The 26546-nt window shown below is 45.0% G+C and overlaps 1 protein-coding gene and 1 non-coding gene across 3 annotated transcripts in view; one reads left to right on the top strand and one right to left on the bottom strand.

The window, feature by feature from the left end:
* Nucleotides 1-26546, bottom strand: part of LOC126483788 (phospholipid hydroperoxide glutathione peroxidase-like) — a 53436-nt gene that overhangs the window by 21718 nt on the left and 5172 nt on the right. Inside the window, exons 2-4 of one of the 2 annotated variants that reach the window (XM_050106947.1) lie at nt 26290-26427; nt 20767-20870; nt 6426-6573 (exon numbers count right to left, since the gene is read on the bottom strand). In XM_050106947.1, the coding sequence (XP_049962904.1) occupies nt 6426-6573; nt 20767-20870; nt 26290-26367 (330 nt within the window). In that variant the 5' untranslated portion in view covers nt 26368-26427. The remainder of the gene's footprint in view (nt 1-6425; nt 6574-20766; nt 20871-26289; nt 26428-26546) is intronic. The other variant, XM_050106948.1, reaches the window with a different exon arrangement.
* Trnat-ugu (transfer RNA threonine (anticodon UGU)) lies at nt 2295-2368 on the top strand. The gene has a single exon. It is a non-coding gene; the product is annotated as a tRNA-Thr (tRNA).

Here is a 26546-nt window from a genome sequence, read left to right as displayed (position 1 = left end):
AAATGATGCCATCAACAGTGACCTTTTCAGGACAAAGTTGTACTGGTTGATTTGTGTGTGGATTTTCTGTTGCCCATATTCGACAGTATTGTATATTGACATACCCTGTCAGATGGAAGTGGGCTTCGTCTGTCCACAAAATCTTCCACAGCCAATCATTGTCCACTTCCAAGTGAGCAAGAAATTCTGAAGCAAAGGTCTCTCTTGCTGGCAGGTCAACAGGAAGCAACTCATGCACATGATTAATTTTGATTGGATAGCAAAGAAGGATGTTTCGTAGGATTTTATGCACTGTACTCACGGGAATGTCCAATGTTTAGGCAATTCTCCGTGCACTACATATTTGAACACCACCACTAGTCTCCTCTGTGGCTACTGCTTCCACTGACATCGAATCAATTCGTTTCCTCCCTCTACCAGGTCGCACACCAAAAGAACTCGTCTTTTCAAATTTCTAATTATTTTCTCCAGACCCACAGCAGTCATCGGACCAACCCTTTTTTCAAACCCCTCAAAGTCCAGAACTTCTGAAGAGCAAAGTGTGCACAGTCATCATTCTTGTGATACAGCTTTACAAGCAGAGCACAATCATGCATTGAGACAGTTATGGTGAACGTTGCAGATGTGAGAGGAGGATAAGCCATGTACCTGGCATGTTTATACCGACTCCAATGGGTCGTGCACATGACAAGAGTTTTTATTTACATATTCTGACACATACAGTGCCATCTAGTGATCAATTTTCACATATATTTTTTTTTTTCTGCCATATGCTTTCGCCCCTTTTCCGGTGATATTTCTTTGCAATCTGACACCATTCTGACGAGTGGTGTTATTTCTACAGCATTTTGAAAGTTTAACTTTAATTATAATCACTCTGTATTTTGGAGACTTGACTTATACGAAGAAAATGAAATGTTATCACAATAAATCAACATGTTTTTCTGGCCCCATAACCTGTTTAACACATTGTAATTAAGTTATATGATGAACAGGATTTATTTCTTCAATAAAAACAGAGGCTCTTACAACGCAATACACAAAACATTTCCTAGAAAACAGTGCAAACATATGCAAAAGAATCAAAAATCTTGGGCTGGTCGGAAGTAGCAAATATAATGAAACACCATATAGCAGAGATGTTGAGTCATATTGTCATTATTCCATACTGGATTTTCTACTACTTAAATATAAACAAACATTAGACGTACAAAGACATTATACTCGCACACTCACAGCAAAAGTAAACATCACAACAAGCTATACCATGCAAGAGTTTGCTATTTAGCACTAAGGCCCACAACTCATGTAATAACTATCTTCCTCCTCTATTAAAGTTGTTTTTGTGCTTTTGATTTTCTATGGCCTCTGTACATCCTAGCACACTAATGATTGGCCCTTGGTAATATTACAGTATCAGAGAAACAAATTTGGCTGCTCTTTAAAACAAGTGTTAATGTTCCTTTTGGTAGTTCCTATGTATGTTTGGCTACATTTGCAAGGGATTTTGTACACTCCGTGGCAAACAGCATGTGCAAGTCCTTTGCAATGTTCAAACATTCACCCAATTTTCTTGTCAGTTTAAAAACTGTGTCAATTCTGTTCTTCCGTAACACTCTGCTGAAATGACATGTCGATTTTTAACAATGGTGGGAGAAATTTCCCTTTCAGTGGTTCTTTTTCACTAGAAGCTCCAGATCTTTTAGGAGTAGTATCCTATTTCTCTCTCCTGAAAGTAATTCTTAATTACAATGAAATGAACACCCTTAGCTGCTTACAGGCGTTGACATATGTCAACGGGGGCAGATGAAAATGTGTGCCCCGACCGGGACTCAAACCCGGGATCTCCTGCTTACATGGCAGACGCTCTATCCATCTGAGCCACCGAGGACACAGAGGATAGCGCAACTGCAGGGATTTATCTCGGGCACGCCTCCTGCGAAACCCACATTCTCAACGTATTGTCCCGCACTACATTCGTAGTGCCCCCGCCCATTATACTCATTACTCGTGGCGCGTTGCCGATTCCCATTTGAGTTCGGGCACTGTTAGTGCATACGCACAGAAGAAGAAGAAGAAGAAGAAGAAGAAGGTCAAGTGGCCGGTGAGCCTTAACTACATGTATACTAAGATGGTATCTGTTTTTTCGGACATGTCCAAAAGAACAGATATCACTGGTGACCATGCAGCTCGTTAGAATGAAATTACAATGAAATGAACAACCTTAGCTGCTTACAGGGGTTTCGCGGGAGGCGTGCCCGAGATAAATCCCTGCAGTCGCGCTATCTTCTGTGTCCTCTGTGGCTCAGATGGATAGAGCGTCTGCCATGTAAGCAGGAGATCCCGGGTTCGAGTCCCGGTTGGGGCACACATTTTCATCTGTCCCCGTTGACGTATGTCAACGCCTGTAAGCAGCTAAGGGTGTTTATTTCATTGTAATTTCATTCTAAAGAGCTGCATGGTCAAAGATGGTATCTGTTCTTTTGGGCATGTCCGGGACAATACGTTGAGAATGTGGGTTTTGTGGGAGGCGTGTCCGAGATAAATCCCTGCAGTCGCGCTATCCTCTATGTCCTCGGTGGCTCAGATGGATAAAGCGTCTGCCACGTAAACAGGAGACCCCGGGTTCGAGTCCCGGTCGGGGCACACAGGTTCATCTGTCCCCGTTGACGTATGTGAACGCCTGTAAGCAGCTAAGGGTGTTCATTTCATTGTAATTTCATTCTAACGAGCCGCATGGTCACCGATGGTATCTGTTCTTTCGGACATGTCCGAAAGAACAGATACCATCTTAGTATATATATAAAGTAATTCTTAAATGGTCAAGCTCTTACACTCCTCTTCTCTGCTTGGAACGGTGATCAGGAATGTTCGCAAAAGCATCTGTGTCAGCGGATTATCTGTAGACTTTGTACCATAAATTTCATCAAGTTTTCTAATACATGTACATATAGAAATGAAATTTTACTTCTTTGCTCTTCATCATTGTAAACTTTAAATTAGAATTAATATAATTTAGAAATACAGTCAAGTTTCACGTGGGATAAGACAGGTCTTAAAAATTTTAACATACATTAATAAGTATTTATTAATATGTATTCTGTAATTCTAAATTGTAATTCCAAAATGTAGTCCAAAGTAAAATTTTAAGTCCACAACGTGTGATGAACAATACTAACCTCCTTTTATGTCATGCACTCTGAACATGGTGAGATGTCAACAGACAACTGGGGTAACATTAAACAATGACCTAACTATTTGACTTGACATTTACAAACAATAAAGAAGTTATGTCTCGCAAAGAAGGCTCAAAATGAGGTCGACTTCCCTATACTACAACCCCCCCTTTTCACTTCCTCTGTTCCTGTACACAGTTTACATTATACTCTTAATGTAAAAAGGGCACAACATGCTTTCAACTTTCTATCAAAAGCCTTAATATGTGCTGCAGTAGACTTGGTGTGAGCCAATAGCGGACAGATTCAGTATGCAGGGTGCAGCTTAACTGCAACGCAATTTTGTAAACATCTCTATGGCAATTCCTCTGATTAGCTTTATAAACAGCTATTGTTTTTGCCTTCAGTCATTTGTGCTTTGCAATTGACAGCTTATCGAAAGTTCTGAAAGGAGTTGGGGATCTCCTCAAGTTGACTTAACTATAGAAGTATCTTAGCAGTACTAAAACTTCATGCATGATGTGGCATTTTTACACAAATCTCAGTCTTTATGAGGTCTTATCTCCTGAAATGATTCGTACAATGATATATTTGTGTACATACATTCAGTGACATATGTGGATACTATCTGCAAAATATGTTGTGAGTAGAATTAGCAGTAAAGAAGATAAAAATTTAAATGACATGCAAGATGTGACAGTTTTCGTGCATCTCATTGTTTATGACTTCATATACACTCCTGGAAATGGAAAAAAGAACACATTGACACCGGTGTGTCAGACCCACCATACTTGCTCCGGACACTGCGAGAGGGCTGTACAAGCAATGATCACACGCACGGCACAGCGGACACACCAGGAACCGCGGTGTTGGCCGTCGAATGGCGCTAGCTGCGCAGCATTTGTGCACCGCCGCCGTCAGTGTCAGCCAGTTTGCCGTGGCATACGGAGCTCCATCGCAGTCTTTAACACTGGTAGCATGCCGTGACAGCGTGGACGTGAACTGTATGTGCAGTTGACGGACTTTGAGCGAGGGCGTATAGTGGGCATGCGGGAGGCCGGGTGGACGTACCGCCGAATTGCTCAACACGTGGGGCGTGAAGTCTCCACAGTACATCGATGTTGTCGCCAGTGGTCGGCGGAAGGTGCACGTGCCCGTCGACCTGGGACCGGACCGCAGCGACGCACGGATGCACGCCAAGACCGTAGGATCCTACGCAGTGCCGTAGGGGACCGCACCGCCACTTCCCAGCAAATTAGGGACACTGTTGCTCCTGGGGTATCGGCGAGGACCATTCGCAACCGTCTCCATGAAGCTGGGCTACGGTCCCGCACACCGTTAGGCCGTCTTCCGCTCACGCCCCAACATCGTGCAGCCCGCCTCCAGTGGTGTCGCGACAGGCGTGAATGGAGGGACGAATGGAGACGTGTCGTCTTCAGCGATGAGAGTCGCTTCTGCCTTGGTGCCAATGATGGTCGTATGCGTGTTTGGCGCCGTGCAGGTGAGCGCCACAATCAGGACTGCATACGACCGAGGCACACAGGGCCAACACCCGGCATCATGGTGTGGGGAGCGATCTCCTACACTGGCCGTACACCACTGGTGATCGTCGAGGGGACACTGAATAGTGCACGGTACATCCAAACCGTCATCGAACCCATCGTTCTACCATTCCTAGACCGGCAAGGGAACTTGCTGTTCCAACAGGACAATGCACGTCCGCATGTATCCCGTGCCACCCAACGTGCTCAACTACCCTGGCCAGCAAGATCTCCGGATCTGTCCCCCATTGAGCATGTTTGGGACTGGATGAAGCGTCGTCTCACGCGGTCTGCACGTCCAGCACGAATGCTGGTCCAACTGAGGCACCAGGTGGAAATGGCATGGCAAGCCGTTCCACAGGACTACATCCAGCATCTCTACGATCGTCTCCATGGGAGAATAGCAGCCTGCATTGCTGCGAAAGGTGGATATACACTGTACTAGTGCCGACATTGTGCATGCTCTGTTGCCTGTGTCTATGTGCCTGTGGTTCTGTCAGTGTGATCATGTGATGTATCTGACCCCAGGAATGTGTCAATAAAGTTTCCCCTTCCTGGGACAATGAATTCACGGTGTTCTTATTTCAATTTCCAGGAGTGTATTTAAAAACAAAGATGATGTGACTTACCATACGAAAGCGCTGGCAGGTCGATAGAAACACATACAGACACATACATACACACAAAATTCAAGCTTTCGCAACAAACTGTTGCCTCATCGGGAAAGAGGGAAGGAGAGGGAAAGACGAAAGGAAGTGGGTTTTAAGGGAGAGGGTAAGGAGTCAATCCAATCCCGGGAGCGGAAAGACTTACCTTAGGGGGAAAAAAGGACGGGTATACACTCGCACACACACACATATCCATCCACACATATACAGACACAAGCAGACATATTTAAATACATTTTTATAATGTTTGGATGTTGTGACAGTCAGCAATTCAAACTTTAAATTTTAAAGTAAGTTTTCTTTTACCTAATTATCAGTCATTCATCATGTTAGAAAACAATGTCAGTCACTGTTAGCTCAAATATGAGATCACAGCTTCGGTTCATAATTATAATGACAGTAGTACTGTGGGAAAGAATCATTGACACAGAAAGCACTTTTGACTTATTTAACACAGAAAGCACTGTTGACAATGTGAACTCTCCTCTGTCAAATTCCTTTTAAAACAAAATATATTCCATCAGTCTCAAAATTTTATTCCTCACACATCTACTAACACAACTTGTATAAGAATATTTTGCAGCTGAAGTCTTTTTATATGTTACTATCCTGTGACAGGCAAATGGAGTCAGCAGACACAAAGTTTCACCACAGTTTTATGACACAGTATCTGTAATCATGGGATGAAGAATACTTTTAGGCTTATAAAACGACAAAACCTATACAATTGTAAAATATTAAACAATCAATTTGGCTGCTGGCGTCTACCTTCAGGATCAGAGTGCTCTTAATGTTTCACCCCCCCCCCCCCCCCTTTTCTTTTTTACTGGCAGGATCCAACATGGCTTGAAATATTCTCTATATCATAATAGTGGTTCTTGTACTGTCTGAGGTAGGGAGAAATACAACATGATTGGAACAAATTTATGGCCTTTTTTTCTGAAGTCACAGAAAACAAAAGTATTATGATCAACAAAGTTTGTGGTACATATCAACAATGAATAATAGCAACAAACTCCAGAAGTTCTGTGCAAACATACCTGATGACCAAACTGGTTGCAGGGAAATGCTAATATTCGAAGTCCTTTTGACTCTGCATATTTCTCATGAAGTTCAACTAGCTCTTTGTAGTGTGTTGCCGTATATCCACATTCTGATGCCACATTTACGATAATACACACATGCCCTCTAATGACAAACACAAAAACAGTTGAAAATATAAGGTAGATTTCATTAAAGCAGACAGCAAATGAAACAAAAGCGAGTTCAATACACTTACTAAAATCTGCATAAAACAGAATCTGTATATGATGCCAACCTCCCTTTTCTGAAAAAGTGTCTCAGAACTAATCAGTTGTCAGTGCTAAATATTTTTGCAGAAAATGCTAACACAGATATAGAAATGAATTCTCAGACTAATAAGTAACAATAAAATATAACTATACAAGAATTAAACTTTCTTATAGTAAGACCACTCTGTTCTGTAGTGGCAGTCATTCATTCATTGTTTAGTTACTACAAGCATGGGTAAGTATTTTAAAACATATTTAATTAAACTATGTGCCTTGGTGATACTTTGTGGATAAGTCAGGCTACAAAACCAAATTTACAGTGTTCTCTCTGAGACTGATGCTGAGATTTGTACTGACACTGGACTTAACTTTCAGCTCTACAGCAAGAAGTATACCATGTAGCACCACTGTCCAGATTCCATGTCACACTTGAGATCTCTTTGGATCTCCTTTCTTTAGTATTGCACAGTTGACAGACTACTTCCATTCTTCTGGGAATCCTTTCTCTCCTCCAAATTAAACAGATTAGGGGGTCACTTTCCCTTGTAGAATATCTCTTCCCTCTTTCAGCATCTCTGCAGGTATTCCATCAATTCCTGGTGCCTTTCCTCTCTTCAGCACTTTTATGGCTTCTCCTACCTCTTCCATGGTTAGCAGTTGGTACTGTTACTCCATCTTCTCTGTACAATTCTTCTCCTTCTCCTCCTTCAAATGTGGTTGTTGCAATGTTGTTGATAGTGTCACCCACATTTAGGAGATTATCAATATAGTTTTTTCATTACAAAATTGTTAATGCTTTCATGACCACTTGTTGACAAACTGCCTATAGGTTGCTGTCTCGGGTTCTTCGGCCGACATTCGTTTGACGATTTTTCTGACACTCCACCAGCACGAGTGGCTGGCACTGTCAAAGCTACACCCTCCTTTGCTGGTGGTGGACTGGAGCTGAGCTCGCGGCTGCAGACTATATGTACCTGGCACTCCAACGTCCAAGGGCTTCTCTGCAGTCATTTCTCCTCTTGCTACCCGCGATGTTCATTCACTGCAGCATGGGAAGCCAGCATCCATTTACCTTGAGGCTTTCTTCTTTCTTGTTGAAGCTATTCCCGTGTTTCTGTATTTCTATAGCTTCTCTGAACAAGTGGTGTGATAGTTCTTCTCTACAACCAGGTAGACTACGTGGTCGGTCTCATACAGTGTGTGCTCAATTTCTCCACCTGCTCCAACCTGCAATATCGCTTATGTTCCTTGATCCTGGTGTTCATTGATCATGCAGTCATTCCGACAAACTTCTCCGCATGTGCATGGTATGCAGTATATTCCCGACATTGCAAGTGGGTCCCTTTTTTCCTTTGCCGATCTAAGGCACCCTTTGATCTCCTTTGTCGGTTTGAAAATAGTCTTTATGCTGCGCAATATACAGCCGATTCTGTCTGTCACTCTGGGAATGACTGGCAAAAAGGCCATACCTGACATTTCTTTTTCTGATTTGTCACTTTGCTGAGTGTTTGGCTCTGTTACAACTCTAATATAACTTGTGGAGTACCCATCGCTCCTCAGAACACTATCCAAGTGTTGCATTTCGCATATGAGGTGCTGCTGCTCACATATTAATCCTACTCATGCTACGAGTGTATTAATCGTGCCTCTTTTCTGTCTCGGGTGGTGGTTTGATAGTTTGTGCAGGTATCGGTCCATGTGTACCAGTTTTCGATGCGTGCTGTGTCCCAGGGTTTCACCATCTTTTGTGACCCGCACATCTAGAAATGGTAGGTTTTTGTCCTTTTCTACTTCCATGGTGAATTTTATGTTGGCATGAGGCTGTTCAAGCATCTTATGAAGTCACCGAGCTGTTCTTCGCCACGACTCCACACAACAAAAGTATCATCGACGTATCTGCACCACACCTTAGGTTTACAAGTTGCCCAGTCCAGTGCTTGTGCTTCGGAATGTTCCATGAAGAAGTTGGGCACCATTGGACTAAGAGGAATACCCATGGTGATGCCTTCCAGCTGTAATAGGTCATGGTGAGACATGCATGAAACGACTTTGTGATGTCTTGTGGGACAATGGAACAGATATGCTCCAGAGTGTCACTGAGTGGCACTTACATGAACAAAGAAACAACATCAAAGCACCTCAGACGTGAAATGAAACACCTGGAAAGTGTTCTGAGGAGCAATGGGCACTCCACAAGTTATATTAGAAGTATAACAGAGGCAACCACTTGGCGAAGTGGCAAATCAGAAAAAGAAATGTTTGGTACGGCCTATCTGAAAAACATTACAGAGTGATTGACAGAATCGCCCATATATTGCACAAACATGGCATAAAGACTATTTTAAAAACGACAAAGAAGATCAAAGAGTGTTTTAGATTGGCAAAGAGAAAAAGGGACCCTCTTGCAATGTCGGGAACATACCGCATACCACACACATGCAGAAAAGTTTATGTCAGAATGACACGATGATCAATCAATACCAGGATCAAAGAACATAAGAGACATTGCAAGTTTGGGCAAGTGGAGAAATCAGCCGTTGCAAAACACGCACTGTGTGAGACTGACCACGTAGTAAAATTCACCGACACGGAAGTTCTGTCTATAGAGAAGAACTACCACACCTGCTTGTTCAGAGAAGCTATAGAAATACAGAAACATGGGAATAGCTTCAACAAGAAAGAAGAAGGACGCGAGGTAAATGAATGCTGCCTTCTCATACAGCAGCGAACGACCATCACAGGTAGCACCGGAAATGACCACAGAGAATTCCTCTGACATTGGCGAGCTAGGTGCATAGACTGCAGCTATGAGCTCAGCTCCAGTTCACCACCAGCAATGGAAAATGAAGCTTTGACAATGCCAGCCACTCATGCTGGAGAAATGTCAGAGACATCATCAGACGAATGTCGGCCGAAGAACCCGAGACAGAAGCCAATGGGAAGTTTGTCAGTTTTTCCATTCCTCCATAGCTTTCATTTCATCTCTTATCATTTGTCCTGCTTGACCTTTGATTGTTGGTTGGTTGGTGGGGATTGGAGAAGGGACCAAACTACATGGTCATCAGTCCCTCCAACCTTGGAATTACTAAAACCGATAAAACCTCACACTATAAGAGTGAACTACAATGGCCATAAAATTACAAATTATTGACTGAGAAGTAAGGAAGGAAGAAGGCGGAAGAAGAGAGGAGGGAAAGAAAGTGACTAATGACAGGGACATGAAGGAAGAAGCACAGGTAGACAAGATAGACACTCAAGATAAAACAGACACCATAAAGAAGGGAGTGGGAAGGCAGAGGGCAGGGGTGAACCACAAAGCCCAGTCAAAGCCAGTCCAATCAGGGCGAGGGTGGAGTAAGATGGCTTGCCATCCCTTCCACCCACTGGTAAGGCTTAAGGTTCCACCCTTAAATAAAGCAATAAAAAACCCCATCACAAAGAAATCGTAAAACTAGATCAGTTACTGAGGCACTGTCAGCTAACGCCAGAGGTAGCGAGTCAGGAAAGCTAAAAGACTGTTGCACGGCGGCTAAGTCAGGACAGTCCAGTAAGAAGTGAACCACAGTCAACATCGATCCACGATGACAGAGAGGGGGGTACTCACGACGGAGGAGATAACCTTGAGTCAGCCAAGTATGGCCGATGCGTAGCCAGCAAAGGATGACAGACTCTCTTACGAGAGACCCGTAAGGAGGACCGCCACATAGTTGTAGAATCCTTTATCGCCCTGAGTTTGTTCAGTGGAGAAAGAGTGTGCCATTCTGCATTCCAAAGTCCCAAAACCTGAAGACGTAATGCCACGTGAAGGTCTATTTCTGGAATGCTAATAACAAGAGATGGCCCCTTAGCAGCCAATTTAGACAATCTATCAGCAAGTTCATTGCCAGGGATCCCAACATGGCCTGTGGTCCAAATGAAAATCACTGAGATCCACGTTGATCAAGGAGAGAAAGGAGTCCTGGATAACTATGACCAACAGGTGGCGAGGGAAGCACTGGCCAATAGCTTGCAAACTGCCCAAGGAGTCACTACAGATAGTGAAGGACAGTCCTGAGCAGAGGTGGAAATGGACCAGTGTGTGCAGGATTGCTACCAATTCTGCAGTAAAAACACTACAACCATCTGGAAAGGAACAAAGTTCTGTGTGTCTCGTATAGGTGTAAGCATAACCAGTGTGACCAGCAACCATGGAGCCATCAGTATAAATCACTTCTGAACGCTGGAATGAACTGAGGAGACAGTAGAATTGGTGGCAGAGGGCCTCTGGAGGGACAGAATGCTTTAATTAATGGAGAGATCAAGACAGAGCTGTGACAGACACACACCATAGAGGGGTACGTGCGTGAGCACAGAAAAGAGGCAGTAAAGGGAAGTGCTGGAGCTCAGAAAAGAGCCACTGAATGCAGGCAGCCATGGAAAGCCCACATCATGGCCGCTGCCGCCGCAGGAGGTTGATCTCCATGTCTGGATAAAGGAGACCATAATTATGGTGCTTTGGGGTGCAGCAAATGCAGGCGCATAAGATATCAGCTATTGTTGGCGCAAAAATCACAGTGGTGGAATCCCTGCCTCTGCGAGCAGGCTATTCACAGGGCTAGTCCGGAAGGCACCAGTCGCAAGTCGTACCCCCACAATGGTGGATGGAGTCTATTATTCACAATGTCGAAGGTGACGCAGAACCATAGACAGGACTCTGTAGTCTAAACAAGACTGGACCAGTGTTTTGTACAATCTCAGGAGAATATAGCGGTCTGCACCCCAGGTGGTATTGCACAGACATCTAAGAACATTGAGATGTAACCAGCACGCCCTTTTCAGCTGGCGAAGATGAGGGAGCCATGTCAACCGGGCACTGAAGACCAGACCCAAGAAGCGATGGGTGTCCACCATTTCACGGGATTGGCCATCGAGGAACACCTTCCTCTCCTTCCACAACAGCAAAACTGTTTCAAATGTCAGTTCCATACCTGTCCTTGTCATCTTCCAGTAGATCTGCCTTTATTTTTCCAGTTTGCATCACTTCTCCTGCAGTTTCTACAGTCTTTCCTTTCACAAATAGTTGTCAGCACAAAACATTCAACAGATTACTACAATTAAATTTAGTATACTTTCAGATAAAACCACCTTTCCCTCAGTGCATGCTGGTGCTGTCGTACCAGTCACCGAAATTTATGATAATACTGTACTGCGGTGTGGATTGAGAGGTGCATACAATAAACAGACTTAAAGATTTCATTTAACAATAGCACAGTGTGTTATTTGAAATGGTTGTTTTAATGAAACAATGTGACAATAACATCACGAAATTTCACATTTTTTCCCATTTGCATGTAGAATCATTACGAAAATGACAGAAGAAGTTGGTGAAATCAGGTTTATGTCTATCACTAACTGGCAATGGTGGCTTCTCCTAATTTGTTACAAAATGTACTGAATGTAGCTGGTATCAGATTTCAGGAGAGCCATAATTTTGCTAGCTAGATAGCACTAAATCCAGGCATATTACCTGCATAACTACATGTTAATGCTGGAAATGAAGTTCTTGACCAATTACAGTTCTGTACTTCTTTTCACCACACGATGGGAGTCACTGTGATGCAGCTTTTAAATACTCATTGAAAGCATAAGGGAAACTTTAAGACCTGTTAACACTTTACAGATCATCATTCTCCCTTGCATTTAAACAGTAATATTCACGTGTGACACCAACAGAACAGAACTTCCACATCACATGCACTGAACATTCTCTGTCAAGATACACTCCTGGAAATTGAAATAAGAACACCGTGAATTCATTGTCCCAGGAAGGGGAAAGTTTATTGACACATTCCTGGGGTCAGATACATCACATGATCACACTGACAGACCCACAGGCACATAGACACAGGTAACAGAGCATGCACAATGTCGGCACTAGTACAGTGTATATCCACCTTTCGCAGCAATGCAGGCTGCTATTCTCCCATGGAGACGATCGTAGAGATGCTGGATGTAGTCCTGTGGAACGGCTTGCCATGCCATTTCCACCTGGCGCCTCAGTTGGACCAGCGTTCATGCTGGACGTGCAGACCGCGTGAGACGATGCTTCATCCAGTCCCAAACATGCTCAATGGGGGACAGATCCGGAGATCTTGCTGGCCAGGGTAGTTGACTTACACCTTCTACAGCACGTTGGGTGGCACGGGATATATGCGGTCGTGCATTGTCCTGTTGGAACAGCAAGTTCCCTTGCCGGTCTAGGAATGGTAGAACGATGGGTTCGATGACGGTTTGGATGTACCGTGCACTATTCAGTGTCCCCTCGACGATCACCAGTGGTGTACGGCCAGTGTAGGAGATCGCTCCCCACACCATGATGCCGGGTGTTGGCCCTGTGTGCCTCGGTCGTATGCAGTCCTGATTGTGGCGCTCACCTGCACGGCGCCAAACACGCATACGACCATCATTGGCACCAAGGCAGAAGCGACTCTCATCGCTGAAGACGACACGTCTCCATTCGTCCCTCCATTCACGCCTGTCGCGACACCACTGGAGGCGGGCTGCACGATGTTGGGGCGTGAGCGGAAGACGGCCTAACGGTGTGCGGGACCGTAGCCCAGCTTCATGGAGACGGTTGCGAATGGTCCTCACCGATACCCCAGGAGCAACAGTGTCCCTAATTTGCTGGGAAGTGGCGGTGCGGTCCCCTACGGCACTGCGTAGGATCCTACGGTCTTGGCGTGCATCCGTGCGTCGCTGCGGTCCGGTCCCAGGTCGACGGGCACGTGCACCTTCCGCCGACCACTGGCGACAACATCGATGTACTGTGGAGACCTCACGCCCCACGTGTTGAGCAATTCGGCGGTACGTCCACCCGGCCTCCCGCATGCCCACTATACACCCTCGCTCAAAGTCCGTCAACGGCACATACAGTTCACGTCCACGCTGTTGCGGCATGCTACCAGTGTTAAAGACTGCGATGCAGCTCCGTATGCCACGGCAAACTGGCTGACACTGACGGCGGCGGTGCACAAATGCTGCGCAGCTAGCGCCATTCTTTTTTTTTTTTTTTGTGGTTTTAGGGCGCACAACTTCAATGGTCATTAGCGCCTTGACTACTCTAAGAATGCACCGCAAGGCACAAGTTGACCACAACAACTAAAAGGTAAAACACGATAAAAGACAGACTGACAGGCATAGGATTAAAAAACAGCATCATCAAATGTCCTTAGCGAGGTTTGTCAAATTGATAAAACGAAGAACACGAGCAGCTGCTCGTGGGTCATCCGCTAAAATGGCATCGAAAGTATTTGGCAGGTTAAGATCGAGGCGCAGTGTGTTAAGATCTGGACAGGACATTAAAATGTGTCTAACCGTCAGCAAGTGCCCACATGGGCAGAACGGCGCCGGCGCAGCCGTCAGCAGATGGCGATGGCTGAACCGGCAGTGTCCAATTCTTAACCGGGCTAAAAAGACCTCCTCCCGCCGAGAAGGGCGTGAGGAGGACGTCCAAGCCACGGGAAGAGGTTTTAAGGCCCGAAGCTTGTTGTCGGTAAGTGCAGCCCAATCGGCATGCCACAGCGATAAGATGCACCGACAAATGACCCTGCTAAAATTGGACGAAGGGACACAACAAGAAGCTGTCCGAGGCTGGAGGACCGCAGCCTTGGCCGCGGCATCTGCAGCTTCATTCCCAGGGATACCGACATGGCCAGGAACCCACATAAAGCTAACTGGAGAACCGACGTCCACCAGCTGCTGAAGAGAGCGTTGGATCCGGTGTACGAAAGGGTGAACCGGGTACGGATCACTGAGGCTCTGGATGGCGCTCAGGGAATCTGAGCAGATGACATAAGCAGAATGTCGGTGGCGGCAGATGTAAAGAACAGCCTGGTAGAGGGCAAAGAGCTCAGCTGTGAAGACCGAACAATGGCCATGGAGCCGGTATTTGAAACTTTGTGCCCCGACAATAAAGGAACACCCGACCCCGTCATTGGTCTTCGAGCCATCTGTATAAATGAAGGTCCTATTGATGAACTTTGATCGAAGTTCAACAAAACGGGAGTGGTAGACTGAACTGGGGGTAACCTCTTTTGGGAGCGAGCTGAGGTCAAGGTGAACGCTGACCTGAGCCTGGAGCCAAGGTGGCGTGTGGCTCTCGCTCACTCGAAAGGTTGCAGGGAGTGAAAAATTAAGGTGGTGAAGGAGGCGACGAAAGCGAACTCCAGGGGGTAGCAGGGCAGAGGCATACAACCCGTATTGACGGTCGAGAGAGTCGTCAAAAAAGGAGCGATAAGACGGGTGGTCGGGCACTGACAGTAGCTGGCAGGCATACCGACAAAGCAGTATATCGCGCCGGTAGGTGAGTGGCAATTCGCCAGCGTCAGCGTGAAGACTCTCTACGGGACTAGTATAAAATGCTCCAATCGCAAGTCGTAGACCCCGATGTTGTATGGAGTTGAGGCGGCGTAAGATGGATGGCCGTGCAGAGGAGTATACGAAGCTCCCATAATCCAGCTTGGAGCGGACGATCGACCGATATAGACGAAGCAGGACGGTTCGATCTGCTCCCCACGACATACCACTGAGAACACGGAGGACATTTAAAGAACGGGTACAACGGGCAGTCAAATATGACACATGTGGAGACCAGCTAAGTTTCCTGTCAAATGTAAGACCTAAAAATTTTGTTGTCTCCACGATTGGGAGAGCAACGGGACCGAGTCGTAAGGACGGTGGGAGAAACTCTTTGTAGTGCCAGAAGTTAATACAGACCGTCTTCTCGGCAGAAAAACGGAAGCCATTGGCGACACTCCAGGAGTAAAGACAGTCAAGAGAACGCTGAAGACAGCGCTCCAGGACACGTGTACACTGCGCACTGCAATAGATGGTAAAATCGTCCACGAAGAGGGAGCCTGATACATCAGCTGGGAGGCAATCCATTATTGGATTGATCGCGATGGCGAAGAGAGCGACGCTCAAAACTGAGCCCTGTGGCACCCCATTCTCCTGGCGAAAGGTGTCTGACAGGACAGAACCCACACATACCCTGAACCGTCGATCCATTAAAAAAGAACGAATAAAAAGAGGGAGGCGACCGCGAAGGCCCCATGTATGCATGGTGCGGAGAATGCCCGCCCTCCAACAGGTGTCGTAAGCCTTCTCCAAATCAAAGAACACAGCCGCAGTCGGGCGCTTCCGCAAGAAGTTATTCATAATGAAGGTCAACAAGGTAACCAGATGGTCAACAGCAGAGCGGCGCCTACGAAATCCACATTGTACATTGGTAAGTAGGCGTCGAGACTCGAGCAGCCAAACCAATCGAGAGTTAACCATTCGCTCCATCACTTTACAGACACAGCTGGTAAGCGAGATGGGTCGATAACTGGAATGCAAGTGCTTGTCCTTCCCCGGCTTAGGAATCGGGACAACAATAGACTCGCGCCAGCATGCGGGGACATGTCCCTCAATCCAGATGCGATTATAAGTACGAAGAAGAAAACCTTTACCCGCAGGAGAAAGGTTCTTCAGCATCTGAATATGAATAGAATCAGGCCCTGGAGCGGAGGACCGTGATCGACCAAGTGCGTTTTCGAGTTCCCGCATGGTGAATGGGGCATTATAATTTTCACGATTCGAGGAGCAGAAGTTAGGTGGCCTAGCCTCCTCTGCCTGTTTGCGGGGGAGGAAGGCAGGGTGGTAATGAGCGGAGCTCGAAACCTCGGCGAAAAAGCGGCCGAAGGCATTGGAGACATCCTCAGGGGCCACAAGGACGTCATTCGCGACCGTCAAGCCAGAAACTGGTGAGTGGACCTTAGTGCCAGATAGCCGGCGCAGGCCACCCCAGACAACAGGAGGAGGAGTAAAACTGTTGAAGGTGCTTGTGAAAGCAGCCCAGTTGGCTTTCTTGCTTTCTTTAATAATACGACGACACTGAGCACGTAATCGTTTATAATTGATACAATTCGCCACTGTAGGGTGGCGTTTAAAGGTGCGTAAAGCACGTCGACGAGCACGTAAAGCGTCTCTACATGCTGCAGTCCACCAGGGGACCGGTACGCGACGTGGAGAAGAAGTAGGGTGAGGGATGGAACATTCAGCAGCAGCGAGAATGACTTCTGTGAGGTGTGCGACCTGACGATCGCAGCTCGTGAAGGTTTGATCCTGAAAGGTCGCCCTGGAAGAGAAGAGCCCCCAGTCTGCCTTGGAGATCGTCGAACTAGAGGAGCATGGAGAGGGGGTATGCTGCAGGAGATGGATAACACACGGGAAGTGGTCGCTTGAATATGTATCAGAAAGTACATACCACTCAAACCGGCGTGCAAGTTGGGGAGTACATATAGAGAGGTCTAAATGTGAATAGGTGTGAGATGTGTCCGAAAGAAAAGTAGGGGCGCCAGTATTGAGGCAGACAAGGTTGAGCTGGTGAAAAAGGTCTGCTAACAGGGAGCCCCTCGGGCAGGATGCTGGAGAGCCCCAAAGGGGATGGTGGGCATTGAAGTCTCCAGTTAACAAAAATGGTGCAGGTAGCTGAGCAATAAGTTGCATTATGTCTGCCCTGGTAACGGCAGATGACGATGGAGTGTAAACGGTACAAATGGAAAATGTAAAAGTGGGGAGAGTAATGCGGATGGCAACTGCCTGCAGGCCGGTGTGCAACGTGATGGGATCATAGTAAATATCATCCCAGACCAGCAACATAACCCCTCCATGAGCCGGGATTCCTACCACAGGGGGTAGGTCAAAACGCACAGAGGTGTAGTGTGCCAAGGCAATTTGATCGCTTGGGCGTAGCTTCGTTTCCTGGAGGGCTACGACGAGCGGACGGTGCAAGCGGAGCAGCAACTTCAAGTCCTCTCGGTTGGAGCGAATGCTGCGAATATTCCAGTGAATAAGTGCCATCGTAAGAAAGGGAAGGTAAAAAAAGGGGTCACCTCGAAGGCCGCGGAGGGCCTGGCTTCGAGCGAGCACTGCCGCCGCTATCAGTAGGCGGACAGTCTTCGTCCATTGGGTCAATAGGTTCATCGGCCATCTTGGGAAGATGGCCGGGAGGGGGAGCTTCCTCTGCCGGTGGACGGCCAGATGTTCGGCTACCAGCGGTGCGGCCAGGCGAAACGGATGACGGCCTGGGGCGGCAACCGCTGGGTGGCGCAGGAGAAGAAATGCGCCGTGGCAGAGAAGGAGAACTGTGCTTCCTATGAGCCTTCTTGGAAGGACGTTTGGTGGAAATACCGGTCGAAGGCTGGGAGGTCGAGGTACGCAGGAAGTCTGCACAGGACGGTTCCTTCTTAAAGGCCCGTGCATCTGACTTCTGGGTCTTCGTCTTGGCAGAAGCTGATGAAGGTGCTTGTGTCTGAGGGGTGACGGGAGGAAGAGGAGACGTCGACCGGGCGATCTTAGCACTGGCCGAACGGACGACCGTGGTGCTGAAGGTCAGATCGCATGTCTGGGTTGCCACCTCCCTGGTAGTCCGAGAAGAGGCGAGGACAGTACTGTATTTCCCCGCTGGGAGCAGCGTGGGCTTCCTACTAGCCAATAGCTTGCGAGCAGCCGAGGTGGACACTTTCTCTTTGACCCGAATTTCTTGTATACAGCGTTCTTCCTTATAGACAGGACAGTCGCGGGAGGATGCGGCATGGTCACCCTGACAGTTCACACAACGAGGAGACGGAGGTGGACAGTCACCCTCATGGGCATCCCTGCCGCAAGTGACACATTTAGCCGCATTGGAACAAGACTGTCGAGTGTGATTGAAACGCTGACACTGGTAACAGCGCGTAGGTGTCGGGACATAGGGGCGAACAGAAATAACCTCATAGCCCGCCTTGATGCGCGATGGCAGCTTAACACTATCGAAGGTCAAGAAAAGTGTCCGGGTCGGTACAAGGTCACTGTTGACCTTTTTCATGACCCTATGGACAGCCGTCACGCCCTGCTCAGCGAGGAAAGATTGAATCTCCTCGTCAGTCAGTCCGTCGAGGGAGCTAGTATAGACCACACCACGAGACGAATTCAAAGTGCGGTGAGCCTCCACCCGCACAGGGAACGTGTACAGGAGTGTGGCCCGAAGCAGTTTTTGTGCCTGAAAGGCGCTCTCAGTTTCTAGTAATAAGGTACCGTTACGCAACCTGGTACAAGATTTGACAGATCCGGCTATGGCATCTACACCCTTCTGGATAACGAAAGGGTTGACAGAGGAAAAATCCTTTCCGTCCTCAGATCGAGAAACGACGAGGAACTGTGGGGCAGGCGGTAGTACTTTAGTCACTGATGGCTGGTCACGTTTCCGTTTTTGGGCAGAAGTCGAGACAGGTGGAGTGAAATCCATTGCGGAGGAACCCCCATGATTGCCAGCGTCTCCGATGGCGCGCTCCTTCCTTGTGGGGACCCTCTCAGAGGGCACTCCCGCCTTAGGTGAATGTTTACACCTCAGGTCACACCTCCCGAGAACCAGACGGAGGGACCAATCGGCATGGTCAGAAGGTATCAGCTCAGGCAATCACCCCTCCCCGGACCTGGCCTTTACCAGGGGGTACGCGCGTGCCTTACATGTCTACCCAGGGCGGGGAATTACGCGTTACCCCGTCACCGGCTACGCGTGTGAACGCGTGGGTCGGCCTTCAGGCACGCACAGGGAGGAAGGAAGAAGAGGAAAAGGAGGAGAGAAAGGGAGAGAGAGGACTGACTGTCTCAAACGCCGAGGCGGAGACCAGAGAAGGCAAGGAGAAGAAGGTAATGAGAAGGCAAGGAGAAGAAGGTAATGAGAAGGCAAGGAGAAGAAGGCAATGAGAAGGCAAGGAGAAGAAGGCAATGAGAAGGCAAGGAGAAGAAGGCACGGAAACAGTAAGGAAGACATTGAGGTGGAAAAGAGCAAAGAAAGGAACCAACCAAAGGAAGGAAGAAACGAGAAGGGAAAAAGCAAAATGACCGCAAATAGTGGTCGTGGAACCGTCCGTCTCCGGACGCAGGCGCTAACGACCCCCTTGAGGGGGTGGGACTCCTTTTAGTCGCCTCTTACGACAGGCAGGAATACCTCGGGCCTATTCTAATCCCCGGACCCGCAGGGGGGACTAGCGCCATTCGACGGCCAACACCGCAGTTCCTGGTGTGTCCACTGTGCCGTGCGTGTGATCATTGCTTGTACAGCCCTCTCGCAGTGTCCGGAGCAAGTATGGTGGGTCTGACACACCGGTGTCAATGTGTTCTTTTTTCCATTTCCAGGAGTGTATTTTGTCATTGACACTCGAGGTCATGTCAGGGTCTATAGATGGGCACATGATCCTCCAGTTCAGTTTTAACCTTTTCTTAGGATGGTTAACTCCACTGACTTAATTCACTGGTTGGTTAATAACTGGGGTGTTCAACTTAACTGAATTTTCTTTTGCACTTACCTTTTTTTACTCCGTATCATTATTTCTTATCCGTTACTAAGACAGAAGTAAGAAACAAAAATGAAAAAGAAGCCACCACAAAACAGTACCAAAATTGACAGAAAAATAATGTGAGAATTTTCTACGAAAATAACACAGAAAGTGGTCATTTTTTCCTGCTTCTTTATTAATTAACTTCATCTTTAAAAATAAAATAAAAATGACGAATTGCACTGACATTCTATGATTACTTCAAAGGAAGACAATGACAATGGAGATTACCACATAATGTTAAAGATACATATTTTCCCAACCATTTCTGGTAAATGCTAGAATGGTTACTTCATCAAAGCTACAGCAGTCCACCTGTCTTATCGTCACAAAAATACATTGTATATCCTGTGTGTTTGTATATTTTGAGCTATTTGTTTTCATTGTATTATGGCGGCAAATCATACATCATTGTGTGATGATCTCCGTTTGAATACATTGTGTGATGATGTCCAAATCAAATCAATAGCAGAAATAGAAACTAGTTCCAAAACACCCTTTAGGTGGAAAACAGCATTTTTGGGTGAAGTTGAAAATAGCAACGCCCATACTGATCAAATGTTGGTTCATGTAAGCTCTACTTGGAAAAAAAAAAGTTTTTATTTTTTGTTGTTTCAAACAAAATTTTGGACTTCTGGCATTAAAAGTATATGGGACATTAACAACAGATCAATAATCAAAATAAATACCTATATTTTTCCAATGACACTTCTTTGCCATGAATATCATTCGCTGTGAATTCATAGATGGATGTGGCATTTTTCCAATTGTCCATTTTTGAAACTGCCTCAACCTGTATGAGAGAGAAATGCATTCCCATAACTATGTCTATAAAAATACCAAGTTGTAGGTGATAATACGTGAAAGAAAGTGTTTCTACAAAATATTTCACAAGAACACTTCTATTTCACAAACTTTCACAGTTAGACTAGCAAACATTAATGGTAAAGCATGGCCAACTCCATAACAGACATTATTGTTATCTTTTGTTGCACTTTAAACAACTTGCTGCCTTGTTCCACAGCTGTGAGCAAATAATTAAAAAGCAATTGCATCTATACATAAAACGTGAGAGAGAGTGCAGTAATTTATTCCTGGTGGATAAATTTGTAATGAACTGCTAAAAGCATTCTGGTTATATGGCACACATCATATCTGCCAATCTCTACAGTAAGTGGAAAAGAAGCTGGAACTTTAATATTACAGGTACTGCTGAGAACACAGGTAGTCGTGTGGCTTTGGTGTCACTTCTGACTTCAAGGTTGCAACATCAAGCAATCTCTCAGGAACATCATCACTTGAAATTAAGGGAGGGGGGAAATGCATACATGCTTTTGTAGTGATAGTTACCACTTACATCCCCACCAAAGCAGATCTATTAAATGTATCAATATTAGTCAGCAATCAGGTGAGCTACCCGTCTGTCATGGTTTACATTCAGTTTTTACTGGGCATGCATTTGCAACTTTCTTTATGTCTAAAAGTTCATGCCGATACTAATAGACGTTTGCGAGTAATTTAAAGGCCGTCCACATTGACTAGTCCTAAATCTGCATCCACAAGACTTCAATTCATATCATCAGTTATTAAAACTTTGTAAATTATTTCACCGTTTCATGCATCTTGTAGCGGACATCAATTGTTTTTCTTTGTTGAAGCCCACACACTCAACTTTGAAGCTATGGTGTTAATCAATGGCTGGAGTTATATTACCAATCCTCACATAAAAATTCATTTCATTTTGTGTCTAAATAGTTGCATACCATTTTTTTTTTTTTTTTAATATGGCACTGTTGAAAAAAAATTATAATCAGCTTGGCAAGTTTTGCAGACAAACATCCTAATTTATATTCTGCAAAATTAAAATGTACAGCAAGTTTAAGATCAAATTTTAATACAACATAATCGGCATATTTTGCAGGTTATAAGATTCTGTCATTACTGAAACAGCATTTTGTGGTATTTGTTATGGGACATGTGCAACAATAGGAAGCCAAATGACATTGTGTAACAAACTGTCATCACATGTTACATGTTGTAAAGTGTTGTCATATGGTCCATTTATCACATGCATGTCAATTCACCATAGCCTATAGTTAATTATATCATCATGATACACTCACCTCTACAATAACTATTGTTAAGAGTGTAGTTATGCTTGACACATACTCAGACAGACTCACTGATTTCTTACTGTATATTTTTGTCACATGTGATCCACAGACATGAAATGAAGAAGATAACGACGTAAATGTCTTAGAACAGCCTACACATCACTTTCTGACAGTTTCTGTAAAACTCTCCTTTATTGCAAACAAAACACATGGCTTAAGCATAAGGCAGTTGCTGGTAGGATGGAAAATAGTATGCTTCAGTAACTGCTATTTGTGAATAGCTGCGAGATCCCAGCTACAGATATCTTCATGAATAGGCTTCAAAGTCCAGGATTTGAAGTTCTCATCACTTCAAAAGTTCTCATACTTATTTTCTTACTATTGTCTTACTATTGGCTTTATTACTATAACTTGTACAGGAACCAGATTACAATTTATTATAGAAGAGTAACTGATTGTAGTCAAATTAAATTAGGAAATGCTGAGGGCGTTAGATTAGAAAACTAGGATTACCAGGCAAATTTTGCTACATGGGCTGCAAGGTAGCAGATGACAGCATAGGTAAAGAAGATAATGCAGTCTAGCGGTAGGAAGAAAAGGTTTTCTGGACAATAAATAGATGTTAACATTTAATAAAAATTTAAGTATTCTGAAGTGTTTTCTGAAAGTACTTGTCTGGAGTGTACCTAAGTAAAAAGCAGACAAACAGTACAAGCAAGAAGAGTATAGAAGCCTGGCAAATGTGGTACTACAAAAGTTGACTAATAACGAGGTACTGACTGGTACAATGCTACTAAAAGAATGATACTCACAAAACAAAACTGTTATGTCATTCATGGCCACTTGTTGACAAATTGCCTATTGGCTCCTATTTCTGGTTCTTTGGCCGACATTTGTTCGATATTTTTCTGACGTTTTGACAGCACGAGTGGCTTGCGATGTCAAAGCTCCATCCTCCATTGCTGTTGGTGGACTGTAGTCCAGCTTGTGGCTGTAGATTATATGTACCTGGCACACAAACTTCCAAGAGCTTTTCCATGGTCATTACCACTGTGGTACTTCCCTTGCTACCTGCAATGTCACAGGAATCTACGATCCAGTCATCTTGAGGCTTTCTCTTTTTTGTCGGAGCTATCGTCGTGTTTGTATATTTTTATAGCTGTCCTGAACAAGTGGGTGTAATAGCTCTTCTCTATGTTGGCTAATTTCACTATGTGGTCAGTCCCATACAGTGTGTGCTCCACCACATCAGATTGCTCTACATGCCCCAATCTGCAATGGCGCTTATGTTTGGTGCTCCCAGTGTTGATTCATCGTCCAGTCATTCCAACATAGACTTTTCTACATGTACATGATATTTGGTACATTTCCAACACTGCAAGTGGTCCCTTCTCTCCTGTGCTGATATGGGACAATCTTTGACCTTCTTTGTCACTTATTAATACCCTTATGTCATGTTCGCACAATACATGGCCAATTCTGTACAATACATGGCCAATTCTGTCAGTCACTCTGTAATCGACATTTCTGTTTCTGAATGTTTGAGTCTGTGACACTTATGTAACTTGTGTAGTACCCTGTGCTCCTCAGATCTGAGGTGCTGCAGCTCACATATTCCGTCTTGCTCACGTCAAGAGCATCTTTATCATGCCTCTTTTCTGGCCCAGGTGGCGATTTGATAGTCTGTGCAGGTGTGTGTGTGTGTGTGTGTGTGTGTGTGTGTGTGTGTGTGTCGGTTTTTGATATGCACTGTGTCCCAAGTTTTCACCATTCCTCATGGCCAGCACATCTAGAAAGTGTAGCTGTTCATCTGCTTCTACCCCCTACCATTTCTAGGTGTGCAGATCACAAGGGATGGTAAAAATGTAGGCCACAGCGTGTTTCAAAAACTGACTGACACACACAGACAGACGCACGCACGCGCGCACAGACACACAGATACCGACACAACCTATCAAACCCGAGCCAGAAAAGGAGCCACATTTAACACACTCACAACACAAGCAAGGCAAACATGTGAGCCGCAGCACCTCAGATGCGAGATGCAACACCTGGAAAGTGTTCTGCATAGCAATTGGTGCTTCACCAGTTACATAAGACTTGTCACAGAATCACTCTGCGAAGTAACATCAGAAAAAGCAGTGCCAGGGACAGCCTTTCTGCCATACAATTCCAGAGTGACCACCAGAATTAGCCGTATATTGCACATATACGCTGTAAAGATTATTTATAAACCAACAAATTGTATCATAGAGTGTCTCAAATGGCAAAGGAGAGAAGGGGCCCACTTGCAACATTGAGAATGTACCAAATACTACGTAAATGTAGAAAAGTCTATGTTATAATGACTGCATGATCAATTAACACCAAGAGCCTTGAACGCAAGTGGCACTCCATGTTGGAGCAGACAGAAAAATCGACCATGGAGGAGCACGTGCTGTGTGGGACCTACTGCATAGTGAAATTTGCCGACATTGTAGTTCTTGCTGTAGAGAAGAGCTATTACACTTGCTTGTTCAGGGAAGCTATAGAAATACACAAATATGACAAAGCCCCAACGTGAACAGATCCTGGATTCCTGTGCTGCAGAGAACAACAGTCGCAGTTAGCAAGTGGAGAACTGACCATGGAGAAACCCCTGATGACGCACCAGATACATATAATCTGCACCCGCAAACTCCGCTCCAGTCCACCACCAGTAATTGAGGGTGAAGCTCTGACGATGCCAGCAGCCACTGGTGCTGGTGGAAATTTCAGAAAAATTATGAAACAAGTGTTGGCCGAAAAACCCGAGACAGAAGCCAACAGGCAGTTTCTCAATCATAGAACGCTCCAAACAGGTCAAATAAGAATAAATTTTGTAATACTGGGAAAAATTATAGATGGAGACTGAAGCTTGATGAAATTAAACAGGTTCAAGTGGATGTAGGTTGTAGCAGTTATTGACATGTAAGGTAAGAAAACAGTTATCAGTCTGTAGCACTGACAGAATCTTTTAAGAAAAAGAATTTGGGTATATGATATGTGGCCATGTTGTTATGTGCCAATTTTTCATGTTCTAGAGACCAATACTGCAGCCATTTTCCGGACTTTGTCTATAAAACAACACGGATGCAGCAGCAGAAGCAGATTTTCAGGTATGCACCCACAGATATTTGCTTCAGTGCAGACTTTTACCTACAAAGTCATTATTACTGTGGACTTAAGCATTTATGACAACCTGATAATAATGTTATGAATATAACAGAGGGAAACATTCCACGTGGGAAAAATATATCTAAAAACAAAGATGTGACTTACCAAACGAAAGCGCTGGCATGTCGATAGACACACAAACAAACACAAACATACACACAAAATTCAAGCTTTCGCAACCAACAGTTGCTTTGTCAGGAAAGAGGGAAGGTCGGGGAAAGACAAAAGGATGTGGGTTTTAAGGGAGAAGGTAAGGAGTCATTCCAATGTGCGGATGGATGTGTGTGTGTGTGTGTGTGTGTGTGTGTGTGTGTGTGTGTGTGTGTGTTTGGAATGACTCCTTACCCTCTCCCTTAAAACCCACATCCTTTCGTCTCTCCCCCTCCTTCCCTCTTTCCTGACAAAGCAACCATTGGTTGTGAAAGCTTGAATTTTTCGTGTGTGTATGTGTTTGTGTGTCTATCGACATTGCCAGTGCTTTCGTTTGGTAAGTCACATCATCTTTGTTTTTTGATAATAATGTTAATATGACATAAAATACTACAGTAAATTCTGAATGATCACTTCTTTCACATGGTTCAGTTGCATAAATTATAAACAGAGAATGGTCTAAAATAGTCCTGTACTCTATGAGAGCTCAACTAAAGTGAAAGTAACACTGACCTCAAGGTATTTCCTGTAATGGAAACTTCTGAAATATGATTCAATGGAAAGGTAACTGAGAAAAAATGTCAACACAAGGATGAGAAGATTGAGTTTTAAAAGTCTGGGGGGAAGCTGGACACTGACTGGAAAGATAAACACTAACAGACACAAAGCCTTCCACCATACCCAATATCTGAACATTTTAGTAAGATGTAAATTAAGTCATAAGTCAGAAAAATCACAGTTTCAAAAACTTACGACAGGTGCTGCTCTAGATGAAAGAAGTCTTAAGGCACAAAAAGCTGTTCCAAACACTTGCAAACTTGGAATGAGCATTTTACACTACTTCCTGCCTAAGGCCACTGTACTAGAGATGGTTGAGCTTTGTACAATTTCCTGTATAAAATACAAAAACGAAGAGTCAAATATGTCTACTTTTCAGGATGTGCAATTCCGTAAAAAATGGCAATAAATAAAATACAATAAAAAAATGGACAGCAAATTAAAACTTTACT

The sequence above is a fragment of the Schistocerca serialis genome, chromosome 6, assembly GCF_023864345.2.
Source record: "Schistocerca serialis cubense isolate TAMUIC-IGC-003099 chromosome 6, iqSchSeri2.2, whole genome shotgun sequence".
NCBI classification, from domain to species: Eukaryota; Metazoa; Arthropoda; class Insecta; order Orthoptera; family Acrididae; genus Schistocerca; species Schistocerca serialis.
The sequence above is the reverse complement of the archived record's forward strand: the minus strand, read 5'-3'. Positions and strand labels throughout refer to the sequence as shown.